At 35.6% G+C, this 23,053-nt stretch overlaps 1 protein-coding gene across 3 annotated transcripts in view; it reads right to left on the bottom strand.

The window, feature by feature from the left end:
- LOC139973638 (regulator of G-protein signaling rgs-2-like) overlaps positions 1 to 23,053 on the bottom strand; it is a 44,441-nt gene that overhangs the window by 7,944 nt on the left and 13,444 nt on the right. For all 3 annotated transcript variants that reach the window (XM_071980455.1, XM_071980453.1, XM_071980454.1), the window contains exons 2-3: positions 21,067 to 21,271; positions 3,504 to 3,584 (exon numbers count right to left, since the gene is read on the bottom strand). In XM_071980455.1, coding sequence (XP_071836556.1) covers positions 3,504 to 3,584; positions 21,067 to 21,242 — 257 coding nt within the window. In that variant the 5' untranslated portion in view covers positions 21,243 to 21,271. The remainder of the gene's footprint in view (positions 1 to 3,503; positions 3,585 to 21,066; positions 21,272 to 23,053) is intronic.

The raw sequence follows: 23,053 nt of genomic DNA, 5'->3' as shown, positions 1-23,053 counted from the left end.
ATGTTTCGAATTGATTTATTTAATTTTTCAATGGTCATTTACTACAGATGTGTATGAGTACCATGGACTCCTTGGCTCGACATGAGACAATAAGTTATCATGTTAGGGTTGATATCCTAACTATCAGAAAGAAATGTCATGAAAAGTCAAATGGTTTTATCAATTGGTAAGCTTTCAACCCTACAATTCGACGTTAATTCACAACAACATAATAGTCGTATATAAATGTTTCGTTGCCGTTAAGATATCATCAATGTTGCGAAGTATTGTAACTAAGAGCTCATAGTTTGTTTCGTAGTGAACATATGTTATGACATCGTTATGAGATTTTCTTCACATTGAGTACAACATAAATCGTCTTATACCACAGATATATAGTATCCAGAGCAATCCACGTATTTTCTCAACCGAATCAATATAACGTTAGTCCGTGTGTTCTATAAAGTGATTTCCCTATCCGTTAGTAAAAGTTTCGCATTATTTGTTATTGACAGTTCATTCGAAATAAACAAGTTTTCTGGTGTGTGTTTTTTTTTTCTCTCACCCAATCCAACTCAAATTAAGACTCGAATTTTTAACAAAATAATATAACTTTTAAAAGTTCACATTATTTTCATTATCACGTTGTATTACTTATTGTAGTTCTAAAATTAAAACCAAATACAAGTACAGTCGGAAAACCAATTTGACCTTACATTTAACATTTCAAGTTTGAGGACAAACAAAATTCCCCAATGACACGTTTATTAGTCCATCATCAAATTTATATATATCCCAGTTTTATTATATGGTTTTATTATGGCCATAAAGATCATGTAACTATGTTATTTCCTCTCACTATCATTATATAAGGTCTCAATGGAACACAATTTTTCATATGCTTATCAAATTTTACTTCACCATTACATCCCGATCCTGATCATGTAGAAAACGGTATAGTTCACATATTAACGACATATTTTAATGTTTCCTAGTTTCCCCCCAACAACGAAAAATTAATTGTGTGAAACATTTATTCTTTCAAAGTCACCTTCAATACACCGTGTAACCGCAAACGTTCTCATACAGTCATGCAACAAGCCCCATAGCGGATTATCATCATCGCTTCCTTCCTCTCTAATTCCATCTTACTAAGATAATCTCTAAACATCATTTGGTCTGCGTTTTATTGAGTACAAAAGCCAACACAGCTGATATCCGACCTTGTGTAGAAAACCGATACCTCTGCTGTGCAGTAAATCGTTTCTTATGAAACGCTATGCACAGCGCAGCAGTATCGGTATGCTGTCATTCAATGAAGCTGTAAGCGATAATTCATAAAAACGCGATGAAACTATCAACGTCGACTGCTTTTCTCGCGAACATTACCTCTGGACTACTGCAAATTATTCCTTATGGTGCCCTTTGATTTTCCTTGGTCGCTCATCAACTGTAATCAGACGTATTATTCGATTTTTTTTTCCTTATTTTTTTTCCTTTTTAGAACACGGTGACAAGGATTCAAGAAAGACCAAACTATATGTGCAGCGATGGCAATTTGTAATGATATATATTCAAAGTCTGAAATACCATCTCTTCCTAAACCACAACGGTGGTGACCTATTAACGATGATGAATATTCATAGCGCCTGCGACAGGAAAAATAGATCACGTAGCGAGAGACAAGCGATGAAATGCATTCATACATAACGCGAACATCGCACGATATGAAAGCAAATTCAGGAAGCATTAAGCTGAATACGTAGGTACGAGGGTGATCAATACAACACACTATAGAATAGACACACTCCACGATCACTGCTTACGTGTGTGAAATGCGTACATGTTTAACGTACGTATGTGTATTGGTCTGCACATCCACAGTGGATGAACATGTAGATGTACATATACCCAGTGTAGAGAAACGGGTTAGTTATGTTCATGTTAAGGACTATAGTCAAAGCTGTGTTGTTGTGGCAGGTACGGATGTCAGGGTGGAGGGAATTTATTGATGGATTGGTGAGCTAAAAAATATGGAAGGAGAATTCGTAATTTGGGTTCAAAAACAAAAGTGACTGAATCGTTTCCATGTATTCATTGTATATTGGATCATGACCAACAAAGCAACGTTTTATTATCCACACAATTACGTAAATAATCGTGATTATATATAACAATATTAGTGAGACAATTGTAATGCTTTCCCTTATTTTAGAATCTGATATTTTTATCAAAAAAGGGGTTATTTCACTGATTTATAGTACAAGACGCCTCTCCCTACGTGCTAATATACATATATTCACCTCAATATCGTCGTTTTTTAGTGATACAAATATAACAAAAATCAGACACATTATATGGATAAAATGACATACGCAACTTTCTCCAAATAGAAATGAACGTTGACACAATCACTTAAAGTTAGTTATATAGTGCCATCTGTATTTATATTTTTAAGGTAACGACGTTTTTTTTCCAATGGACATAAATGCATAAACATAAATGTGACTAAACGTGTATGTTTGGTTTTTGATTTCGATATCTCCATGAAGATAGAAAGAGAAAACATTCTGGCATCAGTGTTTGTTTGTTTTTGTGTTCATGAAACGCTGGACACCTCTGTTTACTTCAAGTGTATCATCTTTTTTTTCTTAAATAATAATTGCAATGTAGGTGATGTTAATAGCGACGAATAGATTTGCAGTCCTTGTTTATGGTAAAGTAATGTATGCATACATCTGTTTGGTGCACATGTATGTAAAGTGAGTTGATTAAGCAGGACCTTGTAATCAAACCATTTTATACTAGATCAATCACCCAAAGATTAGTTTAATCTTATGACGTTTGCCGAAACAACTGGCTGAGGTAAGGTACCAAAAGCAGGCTCATATTTACTAACAATGCTGATTTCAAACATATGTGAGTCAATGTAAAGGCTAGAATGAGGTTTAGTCAATGGATAGGCTAGAATGAGTATTAGTTAATCTATAGGCTAGAATGAGTATTAGTTATAAGTATAACATATCATATATAACTTAATGGATCATACTGATCAGAGGCAGCGGTAGAGGGTTCAGTCTGTGTGGGTGGGGGGAGTGGGGCACAAACCTCGAAGGGTATAGAGGGATTTGTGACATTGATTTGAGGGGCAAACAAGACAATTACCTAAAAGGATGGGACCTCTGTGCATTTTGTACCACAATTTCTAGTTTGTGAATGTTTTTCAACTACACGACACCTTTTAGGTACTGTTTCTTTTTCTAACTTGTAAAAGAAAACCTTAAAATTGAGCTTTCACAAGAGTGTTCCTTTTTTAAAATAATGATTTTTTTACAGGGGCAGATACCATTTGTAAAAATGATTTACAAAACTGTGGGCATTCCCCCCCCCCCTTCCCCAAGCCCCTTCCGCTTCTGCCGCCACTGGTACATATTATACAGATATTACTGATATTTATATATACATGGTACAGCCTTAACCTATATACAACTGGATCATTTGAACGGTAAAACGTATTAACTTACGTTTCGTTTGCATCCCCGTTTAACAGTTCTACGTTTGTGTCCCGTTTTGCATTGTTGTTGCCTGTGTTTCTCATCGTTAGGCTGAAAAGAAAAGAACAAAAATCCGGAATTAAAAAGAATATCTTTCAAGTAGAATTCAATCAGCAACTGCGATCATAAATCGACCTTTAAACCACCATAATCGATACGTCTTTGATTACCAAATCTAACAAACAAGAAACAATCAAATCTTCAGTCAGGGAGAATTTAAGTTAACATGACGCAAATCGAATGTAATCAACAACTGTGATCAATCGTGAAACCATTACACTTTAACATGAATAAATTCAGCTGGAATGTACTCAACAGCCTCGATTACATTCGACTGTTATCATGTATATTATATATAGTCTTGATGATTAGTAGACTTTAACATGAATAGATTCAGCTGGAATGTACTCAACAGCCTCGATTACATTCGACTGTTATCATGAATAATATAATCTTGATAAGTAGATTTTTAACATGAATAGATTCAGCTGGAATGTGAATCAGCAACCTCGATTACGTCTACTGAATCATGAATATTATAGTCTTGACGATCAGTAGACTTTAACATGAATAGATTCAGCTGGAATGTAATCAACAGCCTCGATTACATCCGGCTGTTATCATGCATATTATAGTCTTGACGATCAGTAGACTTTAACATGAATAGATTCAGCTGGAATATAATCAAAAACCTCGATTACATCCGGCTGTTATCATGCATATTATAGTGTTGACGATCAGTAGACTTTAACATGAATAGATTCAGCTGGAATATGAATCAGCAACCTCGATTACATCCGGCTGTTATCATGAATATTATAGTCTTGATCAGTAGACTTAAACATGAATAAATTCAGCTGGAATGTGAATCAGCAACCTCTTTTACACCCTACTATAATCATTAAGCTAGTAGTTAGAACCCATATACTACCACATGGCTAGACTCACCTGAAATGTAATCAAAATCATCGATCATATATGTAATGTTATCACCGAGTCCATAATTAATGACTGTAATCAATGACTGTATTCAACATACCATTGAAGATTAACTTGTTATCAGAACCAGTATATGTTAACCTGAATAAAAAGTTGTCATATGTTTGTGATCATAACGAGTATAGTCAGCATGGCTATAACCTTTACGACTAAAATATGACACAAATATGATATTTATTACCACAATTAAAGGAAACACCTTTTGATACACGCACATATGAAAAAACACTCTTCTTATTGCGGGTTACTCTTAATACTACATTCATTAATGGTTTGCTGAATGTGCTGAAAATAATAATTCGTCATATGTTAGGCTCTTCGTGTGCTGGAAATTGTGTCAATTTGGATTTGCAAGATCAATATATGTTTTTATTATAAGCAAACATGCAAAATACATGGTATTGCATTTTTATTGCATTAATGTCAATATACCATCAATTATCATATGATCTGTACTTTGACAGTAGTAAATATTGACCAAAGTTAAAGTTGGTCAAATCCTTATAAAGTAATTTCTTTTACCAATTTAATCTAAATACGAAGTTTTATGGAAAATGCGTTCTATATAAAATTGAACTTAAAAGTTAAACAAATATATATACAAATATATATATATATATATATATATATATATATATACATATATATATATGTATTTATATATATATATACACATATATATATATATATATATATATATATATATATATATATATATATATATATATATATATATATATATATATATATATATATATATATACATAAACTTTAAAAAAACATAAGCTTTGTGATTCCTTACCATGCAAGTGTGTGTGTGTGAGTGTTTTATCAATATTTATACCCTATTAATGAAATCTACAGCTAACCATTAAAGAAATCTTTGTAACACTCACTTATCAATACCAAACCAAATTAAACATTTGAAAAAGCTGAAACATTGTATAAATCTTATGCCAAAATATTTATTTGTAGCTAACAGTTGTAACATTATTGACGTTTGTTTCTCTGGTTTAAAATTATAGTGGCGCATGAATAATTTCTTTTCCTGATATTTTGACGAGCAGAGACACCTCATATTTGAACACCTGATTGTATATATATCCACTGGTTTAAATTTTATTTGCTCATCTGTATCGACCTTTGGACTGAGAAAGTTACACCGTTTGTAATGCTGAGAGATCTATGTTACTACGTACAATCATGAGCAGAGAGGGTCATCATTAGTAGTTCTCCGTAATTCAGAGGTTAGAGTAAGAATCATTGACGATGTCTGACTCGATGTTATGGCGAGTCCCCAGAGTTATGTAACAAAGGTAACCAGTCAGTAAGTCCCTGCTTTGTTTTCTTTGAATTTGTTTATTTGTTTGTTTGTTCGCTGGTTGTTTGGATTGTTTTTTGTCTTCTTCTCACTTTGTTTGTGTCTATTTTTTTCCCCATTTCGTTGGCAGTTGACGGTCACCTGTCTAACCTCTAAACGATATAAGATTCCAAACTATGTGCTCATTCTTAAAAGTCTTAAAATCATTTATAAATCACCATTATTATTATTATTATTATTTTTGTATTATTTCATTCTTGAAAATGAAACCATAACTAGATGATATTTTACGTCACAAGTTATGCCTTCAGCGAGTCTACACTATATAATAGACAAAAATACACACGTTTGGCATATCTATACATTTTGTATATTTTCCCGATGGTATCTCGATATTTTCAGCTAATCACTTCAATCAGTCAAATCTGGACGAAATAATGTATGTCTATATCGGAGTAAAAAAACATTGGTTACTTGGGTAAGGTATCAAACCAAAGAAAAAAAGGGCACATGTGTTGTTATCATGATGCAAAGGATTAAATATTATATCCAAACACTAGGATGGATATAGATTACATTAAAGGCTACATGTTGTCCGGTGAAACTCATGCAAATGTAATACGCCACTGTCTAGAGGGGTGCCATATAACGGTATGCGCAGCTTATGTGATTCAATGCTTGAACATAACATGACGTGATATTACATAAAATGACAAGACCTAACCTGATTGATATGACCTGACTCGACATGATATGACAATGGCATGACATTATATGATATGACACAGTAAACAACACCACACCAACACCACACCACACAAAACCACACCAACACCACACATCCCAACACAACACTACACAACATAACAGAATATAATATAATGGTATGACATGGAATGACATTTTATGAAATGACACGACAAGGTATGACATGAAATGACACAGTATACAACACCACACCAACACCACACCACACCACACAAAACCACACCAACACCACACAACATAACACCTCACAACACCACATAACACCACACAGCATAACAAAATATAATATAATGATAAGACATGGCATGACATTATACGAAATGACACGACATGGTATGACATGAAATGACACAGTATACAACACCACACCAACACCACACCACACCACACCAACACCACACATCCCAACACAACACCACACAACATAACAGAATATAATATAATGGTATGACATGGAATGACATTTTATGAAATGACACGACAAGGTATGACATGAAATGACACAGTATACAACACCACACCAACACCACACCACACAAAACCACACCAACACCACACAACATAACACCTCACAACACCACATAACACCACACAGCATAACAAAATATAAAATAATGATAAGACATGGCATGACATTATATGAAATGACACGACATGGTATGACATGAAATGACACAGTATACAACACCAACACCTCACCACACCACACAAAACCACACCAACACCACATCACACAACCCAACACAACACCACACAGTATAACAAAATATGATATAATGATATGACATGGCATGATATTATATGAAATGATACGACATGGTATGACATGAAATGACATGATATGACATAACATAACAAAGTATACAACACCACACCAAGCACACAACACCACATTACACCACACAACACCACACCACACAACAAAACAAAACAAAACAAAATGTAATATTATAAACGGAAAACACTCTCTCTATGAAAAAGCTATGCTTTTAACATTACGTCAAGAATTATAAACACCTTTCTTTGAAATGTGCATGGCAGTGTATTATGATACAGCCTATGAGCAAAGACTCCTCTTCGCCCCTCGTCCATAACCTATGTATCCTCCCACCTACCCAACTCCCTCTCCCCACTCCCCCCCCCACTCTACCCCACCCCTCCATCAACTCCCTTACTTCCATCTTGCTAGTTGTTATATCTCATGTTTTTTAAGAATACATTTATCTAAATTCATTAAAAGTGACATATGGTTAAACTAACTTAGAACATGTCAACATTTCATCTTCATATCTACTTTACTCCTCCAAACTAAATACAACCAACCCTCTGCAGCTTCATCACACTAATATAATTCATTCCCCCTTGCAACATACAGTACTCGCCATGAATCCTATTGACAAGACCTCCTAGCAAATCGCATATAGCCTACTACATATTACATTAACGTTCAACACGAAACAGTCTCAACGTTGCATATATAGACATATATACGTGCATCATTCTGTGCTCATCTGGGTAAGATGAATAAAATATTCCCATCACCGTTGCAACCGTAGCCCGAATCATTTCCACGATTCAAATGAAAGACAGTATTGAAACTAAAGCAAACCGTGATTAATTACATGTTGATTATCAGCTGTCACACGATCTAGATCTACAAAATAAAGAAAAGCTTAAAACCCCAATCAAGTTCGGAGCAGTTATAACGATAAGATCGTCGACACGTACGTAGACTACAACATGTTCTTATACACACGACCTTAATTGCATCTGTACGCCGTGTAAGCCTACCTGTTGTTAACGCTTGTACATGCATACATATATACATATATATGTATCTATACACTACAGGCACGCCACACATTAACACTGGACGTACAACACATAATAAACCTGAGAGATTTATTCATCGACCAATAATGTCAGAGAAAAGAATGATTTTGAAAAAAAAGGAAATGTCCATACCTTTTTAAAAAGTTCATGCCCCATGTGTTAGGCTGCTGGTCCTTCCAAAATGTGCAAAAATCATTAAAAAAAAAACTACAACGAAGGAGTCTCGAAGAGATATTTCGAGGGTTCTTGTTTCTCTCTCAGAGTGAAAAGCCTGTACTTACATCCGATGGTAATATTCCGTACTGCATACACGAACGTTAGCAGTTACTGTTTTATGCGCTAACAATCCACCGAATACCACAAGGCTGTTCGGTCTTACACTGTATCCTATATATATATATATATCTTGCGAGTTATTAGATCACCTCGCTGGGGTTATTTATGCGCAAATTTGGCACACTGTAGAGAATCAAATTGACGGTTAAGATTGGGGAAGCTAGTCGAAGGGGATATTTTGAAACGAATAGTACAAAACCTGTTTATTATGTTGTTAAATATACCGTCTTATTTTAGCCTAGACGAATGTTCGTTTCTTAATTACCAAACGTCGATGGAAGCTTGTATGGGTCATAAATACGGTACGAAGAATTGGAGGCGAAGTACAACAGAAGGAAAGAAAATCGTACGTAAAGAAAATATATGATAGTTAAAGGAAATATTATTTGAAACAATATATTCCAGGTGGGGTGGGGGGGGGGTTACGATGTTACGTGACGAGAAATACCAAAGGAAAAATTGGTCAATCCCCCATTTAATACAAAAATGACACACTATTGAAGTGGCTTTTGCAATATGCAAATGAAATAAATACAGACAACAGTGAACCGTTGAATGTAATTCGGGAGTTTAAAAAAGCGCTTCAGCGTTTAATTGGTTAAAGACTCGTTTGGGTTTAATTACTAGATTGCTTGCTGTGGTATTTCACTAGATGCGTCTATAAGATTTTTTTCATGGTGACCGTTGCTTGTCTTAAAAATCAGATTGGTTTCCGTAGGTCGCCTTGTAAATCTTATCCAGCCCATTTTTGCTTTGTCATTAACGGGTTTGTCCTGGTGTATTGCCCGTGAGTCCAATTTGCGTCAAGAAACCGGAACTCTACCATTACTATAGTCCACTCTATCTCTCTGATTTCTGTCGACTAATATTACACATGTAGTTATTACACTTGTTAGTTATCTAGATCATATTTTAATGATGCAGAATTATCTACTCTTAACAGCTCAATCTTTCCTATAGGTTACAACTTTTACATAGTTAACACATTTGACGTGTTCTAGAGCAGTATCACAAGTGTTACTGCTATATCGCATAACGCACACTGTGTCACAATGCATCTAAAAACACCACCATTGTGGTAACAACTTCTGAAGGGTGCTTACTACTGATAACACGCCTCTACGAGCCATACCTATTATAAACTCTTTGATTTTGGCTCACTCGACCGCTTGAATTGGTGATCGGAACTATATTGTGACCTATTATTGAAAAGAAAGTCAAGTTGCTTTTAGAATGAAGTCGATATTCCAACATTTCGTGGCAAGCTTTTCATTATTATGGGCGCATAACAGACCTCCTCATTCGAAAACGCCAAACCATGTAGACGCCAATCCGTCAAATTAAAATAATTGTGTCACCTGTTGGCTTCCGTCGATTAAAAAATAAAATGACGGTAACTTAAGTGAAAATGCGATGCATGAAAGTAACCGACGAGGCGTGTTGAATAGATAGATAGGCCTATATATAGATAGACAAATAAGTAAGTTTAATAGCTTATTTTATTTGTTATTATTCTTCGTTTGCTATTTTCATTTAATCTAACGCCTCCTCGGGATCAAAGGAACGTATCGAATGGTGTTATATAAACATCACGAAGGCCGTTAAAATCTATGTTATGTTGTAATACTAGATAATATGGCTGATGGATTCAATAAGAAAAGGGATAAATAGGTCTCTAGTGAAAGAGGGGGGGGGGGGGGGGAAGAATCAAAAGAATAGCTAATAAAATATTTGTAAATATATTGCGTAGTATAGAAAGAAACCAATTTCATTATCTATGATATAAATGAAAACATATTTATAATTTTCCTTTTTTTCAGTTTTTTTTTTGTCCTTTGTTTTATTTATTTCTGTAATGTAAATACGTGAAATTTGAGGCAATAATGACAAAGGCTAGTCAGGTTTGAGACTACTGTTCATCTATCATATATCACCTGACGTCCAACAAAAAGAAAATAACTCATTTCTCCCTGCCCCTTGCAAAAGCAAAATCGTGAGCACACACAATATTTCATAGATCCCAAAGATATGAATACTCATATGTAATCGGTTTAAGTATTGTTCAAAGAACTTTCTAAAAGTTCGTAAAAACTCGTTTCACCAACAAGCACTGCATGGAAACAGCGATTGACTATCGTAATGAAAAGATCTTTATCGGTTCTTGTACGTCTCGGGTTTTCTTTGCTTTCGAAGGAAGCAGTATTAGCTCACGGTTGGGACACAGCACTGAAACCCGCACATGTTACAACTGCTCCACTTAACTAAGTGTGGCCTGTATGTCAACGTATCCGCAGGGTAAACGCATGCGCAATGAACTTCATGTTCATTGCGCATGCGTTTACTCGTTATTACACTTAATTCTTTTTCTCTAAATCTGTCTTCCCACCTTTTTTGTGTCCTGCCATTGTGCGACCCACCCCCCCCCTCCACCCCACACGCCCACCTATTAATCCCATTTAAAATTAGTATGTATTACATTTCTTTCTGTCGAATGTATGGGGTTTTTTCTCTCTCTTTCTTTCTCCATTTCCAAGTTGAAATTAGGTCTGATGTTTTATTAGTTTTGAAATACATCTTCATCAAAGAGAACAGATTGATGCGGGTAATGATACTCTTATGAATGGAAAATGGACTAATCTTTACGTTTTGACGAGGATTTCTTGAGAGTTCACCTAACTAAAATACAGCAAGTAATGTATGTACAAGTACATTGAACTAGGTTTTTTTAATTATATTGTTTTTATGTAAAATCCGTTCTTGTTTTCGTCTATATCATCCCATTTTTGTTTTTAATTAGATCAGTTATTTTCAGATAGAGGCCATTGTTCGTTAGCGTTTGGCGGTGATGACAAAACATGGTAATAACTCATTACACAAAACAATGTACAGTTAGGCTGTTTAATTAGCCCAGTTACGCGAAATATAGCCTGGCGTCTTGCAAACAGCACATTTTGCAAATGACGTATAATGGCGACTAATATGACAATATTCGATATGTAACACAACTGTTTGAAATTATACGAATAATCTAACACGCATATATCCGCAGATAGTTTTTGCGTTAAGTGATATTATATTATATCTAACCAACATTTTAAGATACTTGTAAAATACCTATAAAAAATCGCAATCGATCAACCCAACCAACTTCCTTGATACGAATCAGCCAATTAGAACTGTTACCTAATGTTAATACCCCTCTATATAATGGACTGTCCCGCCAATGTCATGTTTCGAAACACTCGTCCTGACAATATGAGCAGTTCCTATATGCCTTTGTCTGATACTGACAAACATAATAATTCATACAGTTAATACTGCTCATACTGTTCATACTACTAATACTGTCAGTACTGTTCATACTGTTCATACTGCGCACACCGTCAGTAATGTTCATACTGCTCATACTGTTCATACTGCTAATACTGTCAGTACTGTTCATACTGTTCATACTGCGCACACCGTCAGTACTGTTCATACTGCTCATACTGTTCATACTACTAATACTGTCAGTACTGTTCATACTGTTCAAACTGCGCACACCGTCAGTACTGTTCATACTGCTCATACTGTTCATACTGCTAATACTGTCAGTACTGCTCATACTGGTCATACTGCTAATACTGTCAGTACTGTTCATACTGTTCATACTGCGCACACCGTCAGTACTGTTCATACTGCTCATACTGTTCATACTACTAATACTGTCAGTACTGTTCATACTGTTCATACTGCGCACATCGTCAGTACTGTTCATACTGTTCATACTGTTCATACTGCTAATACTGTCAGTACTGTTCATATTGCACATACTGTTCATATTGCACATACTGTTCATATACTGTTCGTACTGCTCATACTGCGCATACTGTCAGTAGAAGTGCTTTAAAAATTTCACGTGGGACATAAAAAGTTCAGTTAAAGAAAGAAAAAAACACAAGTTATCCATTAAATGTTTGTGAGCGATTACAGACCAAATTTGTGTTAACATTTACTACATGCAAATGCAAAAATAGAACATTCACATTCTTAGACCAGTACCATTAAAAGGGCCTTATGCGAGAGTACAAGAATACTAGGGGTGGGGGGCGGCGGGGGTGAATAAGTACGCCAGGTACGTTTAGTGTACACTCTCGTTATCGAAATTGAACAAGTCTATAGTGGTATTGTAAAAGCATTGAAACTAAGGTACATGCTAGATTGTGGGTTTCACCCACCGAAAGATTTTTCTCTTTTTTTTTCTTTTTTTATTAAGTTCACGGTTTTTTTATTTTTTTTTATTTTTATTTCGTTGTTGCTGTTGTTGTATCTGTTCATCTTGTTCTTTATGTCCACAATGTTATGTCAGCCCAAAACTGTCAATTGGATTAGCTCGCGACGTATGGTATAAGTTTAAACCATATGATTCCCCACAAACATGTATGCTTACATCGTAGAATAAAAGTTTCTGCCCGTTCGAGAAATGCTTTTATTTAATTTTAATTGCGTTCATATTTTTCTTGATTGGAAATTATATATCAGCCTGTTTGTACCATACTGTCAGTTTCCATCAGACGTATCCTGTACGCTTATGTTTTTATTCTTTTATAAATAAAAATGTTCATATTATTACAAACTAACTGTGCAGTAATATAGAATTTCCACACAAAGTATAGAGGGCGAAATACAACGACAGATGATTTAGAATAGCTCATCTAAAATGCTAGTACTCATCGTTTGTGATGGAATTACTAAAAGGGCGCCATCTTTTATCTTTAAACGTTTAACCAAGCAATACCCAACATCCACAAAAGCCCGGAATTTCAAGCAAAATACAAGAGTTCGAAATTGTTCAAGCTGTAACAAACAAATGTAGTTCTCGCGAATACCTAGACGTTTCCTGGCTACACTCTTTGTTACATATATAATATATTACATACGTTATATAACAGACTATACATGCACGTATGGTTCTACTACTATAGCTATTCAACAGCATCAGCACGAGTACAAGAAGAATTTCTCTTTTTATGAGTACGTGTATTAGTAAAAGTCTATACATGCATGGGAACGAGTAATTTTACACCTATTAAAAATGATCCGAGTACCATGTTCGAATACACATACACTAGGGCAATTCCGAGTACAAGAATCAGTATGCTAGCATAGAATTACAATTACAGACTAATTACATACCGGTATGCGATATTCCGTTTTTTGCAAACGGTATACTGCGGGTGGGTCTGGTCTATCAAAGTATAACAAACTTTCTTTTTTTTTTCTTGACATATAGGTGTTAGGCTTGAGCGTAACCATGCATGCGATGTCGCATAGGTCATCTGAAGGTGAAGCAAACCTTTAATATACAAACCAAGATCCCAGCTATACTTGCTATCAATCGAAAGGAACTTATTTGTAACCTAAATGTGTGTCAGTTTGAGATGGATTTAGCTTTGTACATATACGATTCACTTGTTGTGAAATGGCATTATAATCTTTATAAATATGTAATTTTTTATAGTTATATGCTGGATAGCCTTAGTTTTATATTTTCCAAGCCCAGCATATAATATGTAGTGAGCTGACTTCACAGTGATACTTCGCGTTCACTTCACGGTTCGGCAGTTTAAATATATATGATAATAAAGTGTCTTATTTTCGGGATTGCGGAACATGAGGTTATCCGGAGTCACGTTTGTCCGCTTACCCAACAAGCTAGGTTCCTATTCGTGTACATATATACGGTGTGTTGATAGCACTATACATACTATCTGTTTCGTACAGTAACCTTAAAAATTGTTTTTTTTTTGCTAACACTATTCACGTACGTATAGTCAGGCTTCATATACGTCACCTCCCGGTAGTTTTATATTTACCCTCAATAGCCGAGTCCATTTTTGTGAATAAACTCACGGTTTTCTCTTGACATTAAGACTTAAAACATATCAGAATTGGGGAGTTTTATGTGCGTGTGCGTGCACCTGTTTTGTGTTCTGACTGAGGACTTGAACAAAGGAATTTCAGGTCCTCAGACGTCATTTTAAAAGAATCACCACGTCCTCAGAAGAATTCTATTGTTGAGGGGTATCATGAGCTAAGTTTAGGGTATACATTGATTTGAAAAAAAGGGGGGGAGCAATAGGGTCCGCAACCTGAATATGAACCCCCTCTGTCTGTGAAGGAGTGTGTATATTTATACCAGATATCCAGAACGTTGCTGCGGTGCTGTCGTACAAACAGTTTTGTGCTTGTCGAGTCAGCTTTCGTATATGTCCCACACTAAATGCTTCTGCTAACACTATATAGGCTATGTGCAAGTCACGTACGTTTTCGTACATAACCTCATTAGGTTATTAAAAAAAAACAGATTAGGTCGAGTCCATTGTCCTATACAGCTACCTAAGTAGCTCATAGGTTTGTGTTGACAACCAATGTTGGGCCAGTTTGAAGACATTTATCTACGATTTGTGCTTACACCACAAGTCGGGTCCGTTCTCTAAAATGCCACGGTTTTGTGATAACACGAAAAACTGAGTCCAAGTTTGTGCACATATAAAGAGTTTTGTGGTATAAAAGGCACGTCGTCACGGATTCGCTACGGTTGTGCGCAGACCTTTTTCGTCAAAGGAGGTATAGATGCATTGACATGAAAACCAATTAGGTATAGGGCATCTTGCCAGATTACTATTACTGAAAACTGGGGTGCTCTGCTACGGTTGTTACTTGGATAAATTGCAACTTTATAATTCATGAGGGATTCAACCCAACTTGCAAACTACACAGCACGATGCAAGATGCATGATATTGTCGTAACCAGCATGAGGTGCTATGCATACCGTACACAAGCCCCAAATCATACGAAATACCATGATCCGTAAATTAACTTTAAAAGGTTATTTAATCCTGAAACAAATTCACAAGCATTTCTTCTCAAACATCAGCGCAATTTTTTTTTATATCAATTATGTCATGTAGTTCTGTTACTATGACAACGTGTTAGAGGTATAACACGTGTCCAATTTATGCGCCGAATTGATGTAAAACATTAAAAAGGGTGTTTGTTCTAAATTTTATATATATATATATATATGTATATATATATATATATATATGTATATAAAATTTAGAATAGTGAAAAAACTTCCAGCCTCCACGGGATTCGAACCCGGGCCTCCTGCTTTATATGCGGACACCCTAACCACTAGGCTATGGACGCTGATTGTATGTCCAGAGGTTCGAAACCGGTAAGGAAGGTCAGGATTCCACTGTAGGCGTTTGTCACCTGTATCGAACAATACTAGTTCTGGTTTTGGTGACATATTTGCCTTACTCTAGAGATCAAACATGATTCTAACCAACTCGAAGTCATTTGTGATTCCTAAAGCCGGATCTCAAAAGAGATGCTTTAAACAGACTTTTTTTTAATGAAATGGAGTATATATAGCCTATATATGACCTATATAGTGGGTAAAGTTATATAACAAGATTTCAAATGTTAGGTAACGAGATATTATGCCACTACAGAAGTCAGTTGAAACCTTACAGGCCTAACTCTATTCAGGAAAAAGAACAATACAGCAAAAATAACGAACAATTAAAACATAAGCGGTCTCGGTGATGTCATAAATAGACTTACTCAAGTTTTCAGCTTGTATTCAATTCATCATATCTACCAGATGCAGTAAGACATTTTTGCATTCTCGTAAGAGTTGTGTATCATATAGTCCTGTATCTACCACATATAGGACAAAGGTTATTACGTGTGTGTACATCTGCCTGTAAACATGGTCAGTCCTCGTACCAAATCTATTATGAAAGTAGTAGTATGCAAGCGAAACCTTTCAACGAAGCCCTCGTATAGTTATAGGCTACCAGCAACTCTCCTTTGCGTAAGAAGTACAATCTATACTCTAACGACTCTACTGTAGTATATCCTTAACACCACTTGTGAACCTTATACAGTATTCATATATATGCTCTTGGGAGTTATAGGATGTGCGGTCTAAAATTAGGCTAACATTGTTTAATTAATATATATATAGAGAGAGAGAGAGAGCGCCGTGATCAGTGTACTTATTTTCGATGCTTACGTAATCTTCAAAGTGGAATTCAAGTGTGTATTCTCTTACTGAATTGCATATCATTGTACCTTCAGATTCGTACTTTCGATAATGAAATATTAATCAATCAAAATAAAAAACAAAGAGGGGAAAAAAGTAAGTTACAGAGACGCTGTGTGACTGATTTAGTTCAAGGTGTTACACTTGTGCAGTTTGACCGAACGAAAACAAACGCTTTAGAAAACACAACTTAAGATGCTTAAAACAATTAATGTGACTTGCAACGAAGAAACTATGTTTCCAAAGGTCTTTTCTTCAAACTGGAAGGGAAATATTGTGTAAGATCGTCACCATCACCATCACCATCATCATCACCACCATCATCATCATCATCACCTTAATCATCACTATCACCACCACCACAACCATCATCATCATAATAATCATCATCATCATCATCATTATCATTATTGTTATCATTATTATTATTATTATTATTATGTATATATTTTTGTAAAGAAGCTGAGTTACGCAAATAATTAATCTTAAATATTGAAGCTTTTATTATGACCTAATGATGACATTGGGTTTCGTGTGAACCGTGTAAACACCTTATCCTAAACTTATAAAAACCAAAAGCGAAGAAAACTTTAAAAAGGTATCGGATTCAAGAAAATTACAAAGAATAGAAACTAGTAAATAGTCACACTTTGGCATTATCTGATTACTCTTGTTGTTTAATTAATAACATTTACAAATGGACGATGAAATACCTTTCTCGAACTTCTTCATTACTGAAATATTAAGTTGAAGAAAAGACATTTTAATAGATTGTCTAACTTTGATTGTTTGCTATCTTGTTATGAGGTTTATATTTGGTAAAATCGCCGCCGAGTGACCCAACTTAATATAGAAAATATATGAGAACCTTGGTACTATTCAGAGTGGGTGTCGAGTCGCTAAAACAAAAGTTTGGAAGGTCGCTAATAAAATTCGAAGAGAATAAAATGCCGATATTGCATAATGTAACACTATTTTGCAAATAGCATCCTTACTCGACAAGATGGGGATATCTCCTCCACGTGAACACATCCAGCAGGACACAACATCCACCACTGGACTGTCGCCAAGATGAAGGTGGTGAGAATTGGGGGCACCAACCAATAAAGTTTGAACACCTTCAGGGTTTTGGAGTAAACTATACATTTATGCTAATGATATTTCCGTTTATGGTGTACATTTATTCAGCAAGAGGGGTAGAAGAGGATGAAGTGGAGGGATATTGACAGGTCCTATATGACAATGACAATATAAATAACCATAAAATATATATTATATATATATATAGATATATATATATATATATATATAAATATATATATATATATATATATATATATATCGTGACTTTAATGAAAAAGTGACTGATTTTAAACCTAGATACATGCCGAAAAAACGTTTATATCACAACCTTTGGAAATCCTTCACAATTTAGTTCTTTGCTCATTAAATGATAGCCTGTGCTTTGAAATTTACGCATCACCATGGCAACAGAAAACAATGCTTTATCGTGGTTTTGATTCACAGCATATCACGGATATAGGAACTGTTAAATTGCGTTTCTTGCTTTGAGCAAGGGAGCTTATAGTGTAAAGTCATTAAGACTGTGTTTTGGGATACTGACGTCACAGCTTTTATATTTCTATGATATTTTATCATCGCGGATTAGTTCGTTACGTTACCTTTACGATGAGAGACACCTGTAACATCTCCGATGACGTAATATGTCACATTTATACGTCACTGACATTACTTCTGACGTACTTAGGAAAAAAATGGAAAGGTAACAGTATTTCCGTTTTATAATATATATATATATGAAGTAAAAAAAAGGTTTTCATTAATAAACTATACCTTAATCTTTATTCTGTCATAAACAAAAGTTAAAAATAGCAAGCAATTTAAGATGACTAGTGAACCGCCAAAGGTAAATCTAACTTTGGAAGGTCATGGAGTCGAAGGGAAGGGGAAACATGTTTAGAACCAAAGAACTGAAATATCAAAATATTTTACGATAATCGAGAGGGAAAAAACAATACCAAATATATGACTATACACAATATGCAGACATAGGTTCCTAAATTCTGTAAAAATAAATATAAGTTGTTTGACTAAATTAGACTAAAAAGTACATGGGTGGTGAATATCCGTAATACCTAAGAAATACTTGAAAAAGAAATAAGGAATTAATCCTGGTACATCACTCGATCGACAAAAAGTAGAAACTAGGTGCCACGAGAAAAAAAAAATGGTATGAGAGCGAAGTTCAGAGCCTATTTTACAATTGTTTCCAGGGTTAGCATGTTTCTCATAAGGTGGAAAAATGATAGCGGAAAGGTTCATCCAAATTCTTCCATTAAATTGGAAGAAACTGCATGAAATGGAGGAAATTATATCGATATAATTTCATATTATTCGTATAAATTAGTCTACTGAATGACAAAGTATAATAACAACTAAACCATATACACAGGGTTTGGATGACGTTGGCTTACCCAGATCACATACACTGTTGCAATGTTGCAATGCAAACCCAAGTATTTTCTTTATTAACGACAAATTGTCCGACAAACTGTGAATAACATATACCTACTGAAAGCTTCTAAAAACTAAAACCAAGCACGAGAACATAAACCTGGCTAGCTCAATCCAAAAACCAAACTAGAAATTCATAGTTCCACAGCTTGTTTCAGAAATCAAGCCTATTATTTGTTCAGCCAAGAAGGACCAGCCCTTATGTTGATAAACCTGTTAAACTAAATGAGCTTTACTGCGCCCATAAAAGTCAGTTACGAGGACTTGAACAATTTCTTAAACAATATCGTGTGCATGGGATCAGTCACATCCATAAGGTCCGATACAGGCACTGCCTATTATGAGGGGCCATCTGTATCAGATCACGAGGAATAGCCGATATAAGGCAACTTAAATCGGCGGATAACAGTATAAATAGACACCAACTGATTGAAACTGGTATATAGGCCACAAGTCGAACTCACCTGGTATAAAGTCGAATTTAATTGACATATACCGATTTAAATTGGTAAATGTCAAATATAAATCGATGTATGTCGATTTAAATTGGTATAATTATGTCAAATATAAATCGATGTATGTCGATTTAAATTGGTATATGTCAAATATAAATCGATGTATACCGATTTAAATTGGTAAATGTCAAATATAAATCGATGTATGTCGATTTAAATTGGTATAAAGTCAACCAGAAACTGGTAGATGTCGAATAAAATTGACATGTGGCGATCTAAATTGACATATATCGAATTAAACTGGCATATATCGATTGCTCCAGCCGATCTTTCTATTTGGCAATGTGTGTGTTTTTTTTCTTCCCGGTAGCCCTTATGGACATTGGACCCCGGGTATATGGCCCGGGTCTACTTCCCTACCATCTCACCAGGTATAATCAACCCATCCTCACTCCCTCCTTCCCTCCAAGAACAGCAGCAACAACACTTACATAATAGACATTATCCCCCCTTCCCACCAATCCCCCCTCGTCCCCCCTCTCCCTCCCCTTCCCTTCCTCTCCACTTCCCTTCACATCGAACAGTCAAAGATCGACATTAGAGAAAACTTACCAAGAACAGCTGCAACAGCACTAACATAATATACATAATCCCCCCCTTCCCACCAATCCCCTTCCCTCCCTTCCTCTCCCCCTCCCCCTCCCTCCCCTTCCTCTCCACTTCCCTTCACATCGAACAGTCAAAGATCGATATTAGAGAAAACCTACCAAGAACAGCTGCAACAGCACTAACATAATAAACATAATCCCTTCCCTTCCCACCAATCCCTCCCCTTCCCCTCCCCTCCCTTCCTCTCCACCCCCTTCACCTCGAACAGTCAAAGATCGATATTAGAGAAAACTTACCAAGAACAGCTGCAACAGCACTAACATAATAAACATAATCCCTTCCCTTCCCACCAATCCCTCCCTTCCCCTCCCCTCCCCTCCCTTCCCCTTCCACTCCCCTTCACCTCGAACAGTCAAAGATCGATATTAGAGAAAACTTACCAAGAACAGCTGCAACAGCACTAACATAATATACATAATCCCCTCCCTTCCCACCAATCCCTCCCCTTCCCCTCCCCTCCCTTCCTCTCCACCCCCTTCACGTCGAACAGTCAAAGATCGATATTAGAGAAAACTTACCAAGAACAGCTGCAGCAGCAACACCAACAGAAGCAACACGCCTTGGATCCTTTGTTCTGGTTCAGAACAATTGCTGGTGTGGTATTTGTTCTTTCGCTTATGTCATGGTCGTGGTCGTGGTGTACAGGGGATGAGGGAGGAGTCGTTTCGTGTGGCGTTCGCTGTTGGTCCCGCATCTCAGCAATCGGCAGCTTGTACTCGCGAGCTGAAAGAAAACAGCTGATATATAATATTGTCTGATAAATGTCTGATAATTGTTATTAGAGATGTATTGTACGCAATGTACGGTATTGGAGATGAATTATTGAGAATATACTTTAGTGCAAATTTGACGTTTGTTTGGTAATACTATTTCCCAATTTGTTTCCCCTCTCCACCATAACGTCTATAAATTCTTCTATCAGGAAAAGAAGTTTTGTTCTCGGTTTTGTACACATAAACTTGAAAATACGACACAAAGGATAAATGTCCAACATGACAATTACGATATGTATCATTCGAAAAGACTATCAAGATGGCATCTCCTATCAGATTATGGTTTGCTCCTCACAATAATGTCCATCCCGCTTTACTGACAATGATGTCAAAATTAAAAAAAAAAATATATATATATATATATATATATATATATATATATATATATATACATATTTTCGACACAAATAAGGGGTTAATCAACGGTCTAGCGTGCGTTACTCACATGATTAATGCACGATCGGGGGATAATGCAAGCGATGCACGAGGGCGGAGCCCGAGTGCATCCAGCAATAGCATTAACACCCGGAGTGCATTAATCATGTGAGTAACGCACGCTAGACCGTTGATTAACCCCGTTCATTCATACACTACCATTTGTGTGGGGGGAAAATCATAAAACAAAACATTTTTGGTTACATATAACCAAAGATTTATTAAAGTGATGCCCCTTAATTTTACCGTGCGTTACTCACAGGATTAACAACGGTCAGCTGACCTGAATGGACCAATAGGATTTAGGAATCTTTACTAAGTATGAATGAATATACATTAAACACTGAAATTCAACATGCTTTGATAAAGGGTCACTTTTGTGATAATACGTTCTGTCATAGATTAAACTTAACAGTGTTGCCGAATATAATTTTAAATCCCACTCAGTCTACGACAAAGGATTAGGGTTATTTAAGGTTTGACAAGGTTACTATGGGAACAATTTCTAGACTATTGAATATTTAATGATATTTGCAATGTGACCGTATAGAAGTTAGCCGCCTGTGGCAGTTTATAGAACGTCAGCTAGCTTAACGATATAATTGTTGAGAATATATCTAACATGACATAGACAGAAATCTATTGCTTTTCCTACAATAGATTTAACTTATTAGATGGAGTTGTGATTATAATTATTGTACAGATCGACATATACCATTGATCACCGTATAAATTCTTCCATTATGACTATAAATTATTGTTGTTGTTTTTTACTAACTGTTGCAAGCTTTTTCAAATAACACATAGGTGTCCAGTTTTATGCAGCCTCTTAATGTCGAAAAGTTGAAATTCACTCTTTGAGAGTGCCCAGAATAATGAAACGTTGCAAGGGTAGGGGTGAATTTCACTCTTTAAGAAAGATTTATATAAATTTAACAAAAAAATAACTTGCAAGAATTCTCTCTGAAAGAGGCTTAATTCGCTCGTTGAAAGAGCGGTTACTTACGACACTCTCAAAAGTACATTTTCATTTGTTAGTATAATTAAGAGTGTAACCATCAAACTACCTACATGGTGACGCTGGTTAAATTCTCTTTCCATCAGATAAATTTGAACAGAAACTACTCTTTTTTCTTCTTTTTGTGTATATAAACGTCGCAAGAAATACTCATAACATTAACAATGTCTGTTGCTCATCAAATCGAGCATAATCACTAAGCCTACCACACTTTATTGCAGCGGTATGCCTAGCCTATCCCACTTTACATACAATGATCGGGGCTGAAGTCGTTACATG

The sequence above is a fragment of the Apostichopus japonicus genome, chromosome 9 (assembly GCF_037975245.1).
Source record: "Apostichopus japonicus isolate 1M-3 chromosome 9, ASM3797524v1, whole genome shotgun sequence".
In the NCBI taxonomy this organism is placed as follows: Eukaryota; Metazoa; Echinodermata; class Holothuroidea; order Aspidochirotida; family Stichopodidae; genus Apostichopus; species Apostichopus japonicus.
The sequence above is the reverse complement of the archived record's forward strand: the minus strand, read 5'-3'. Positions and strand labels throughout refer to the sequence as shown.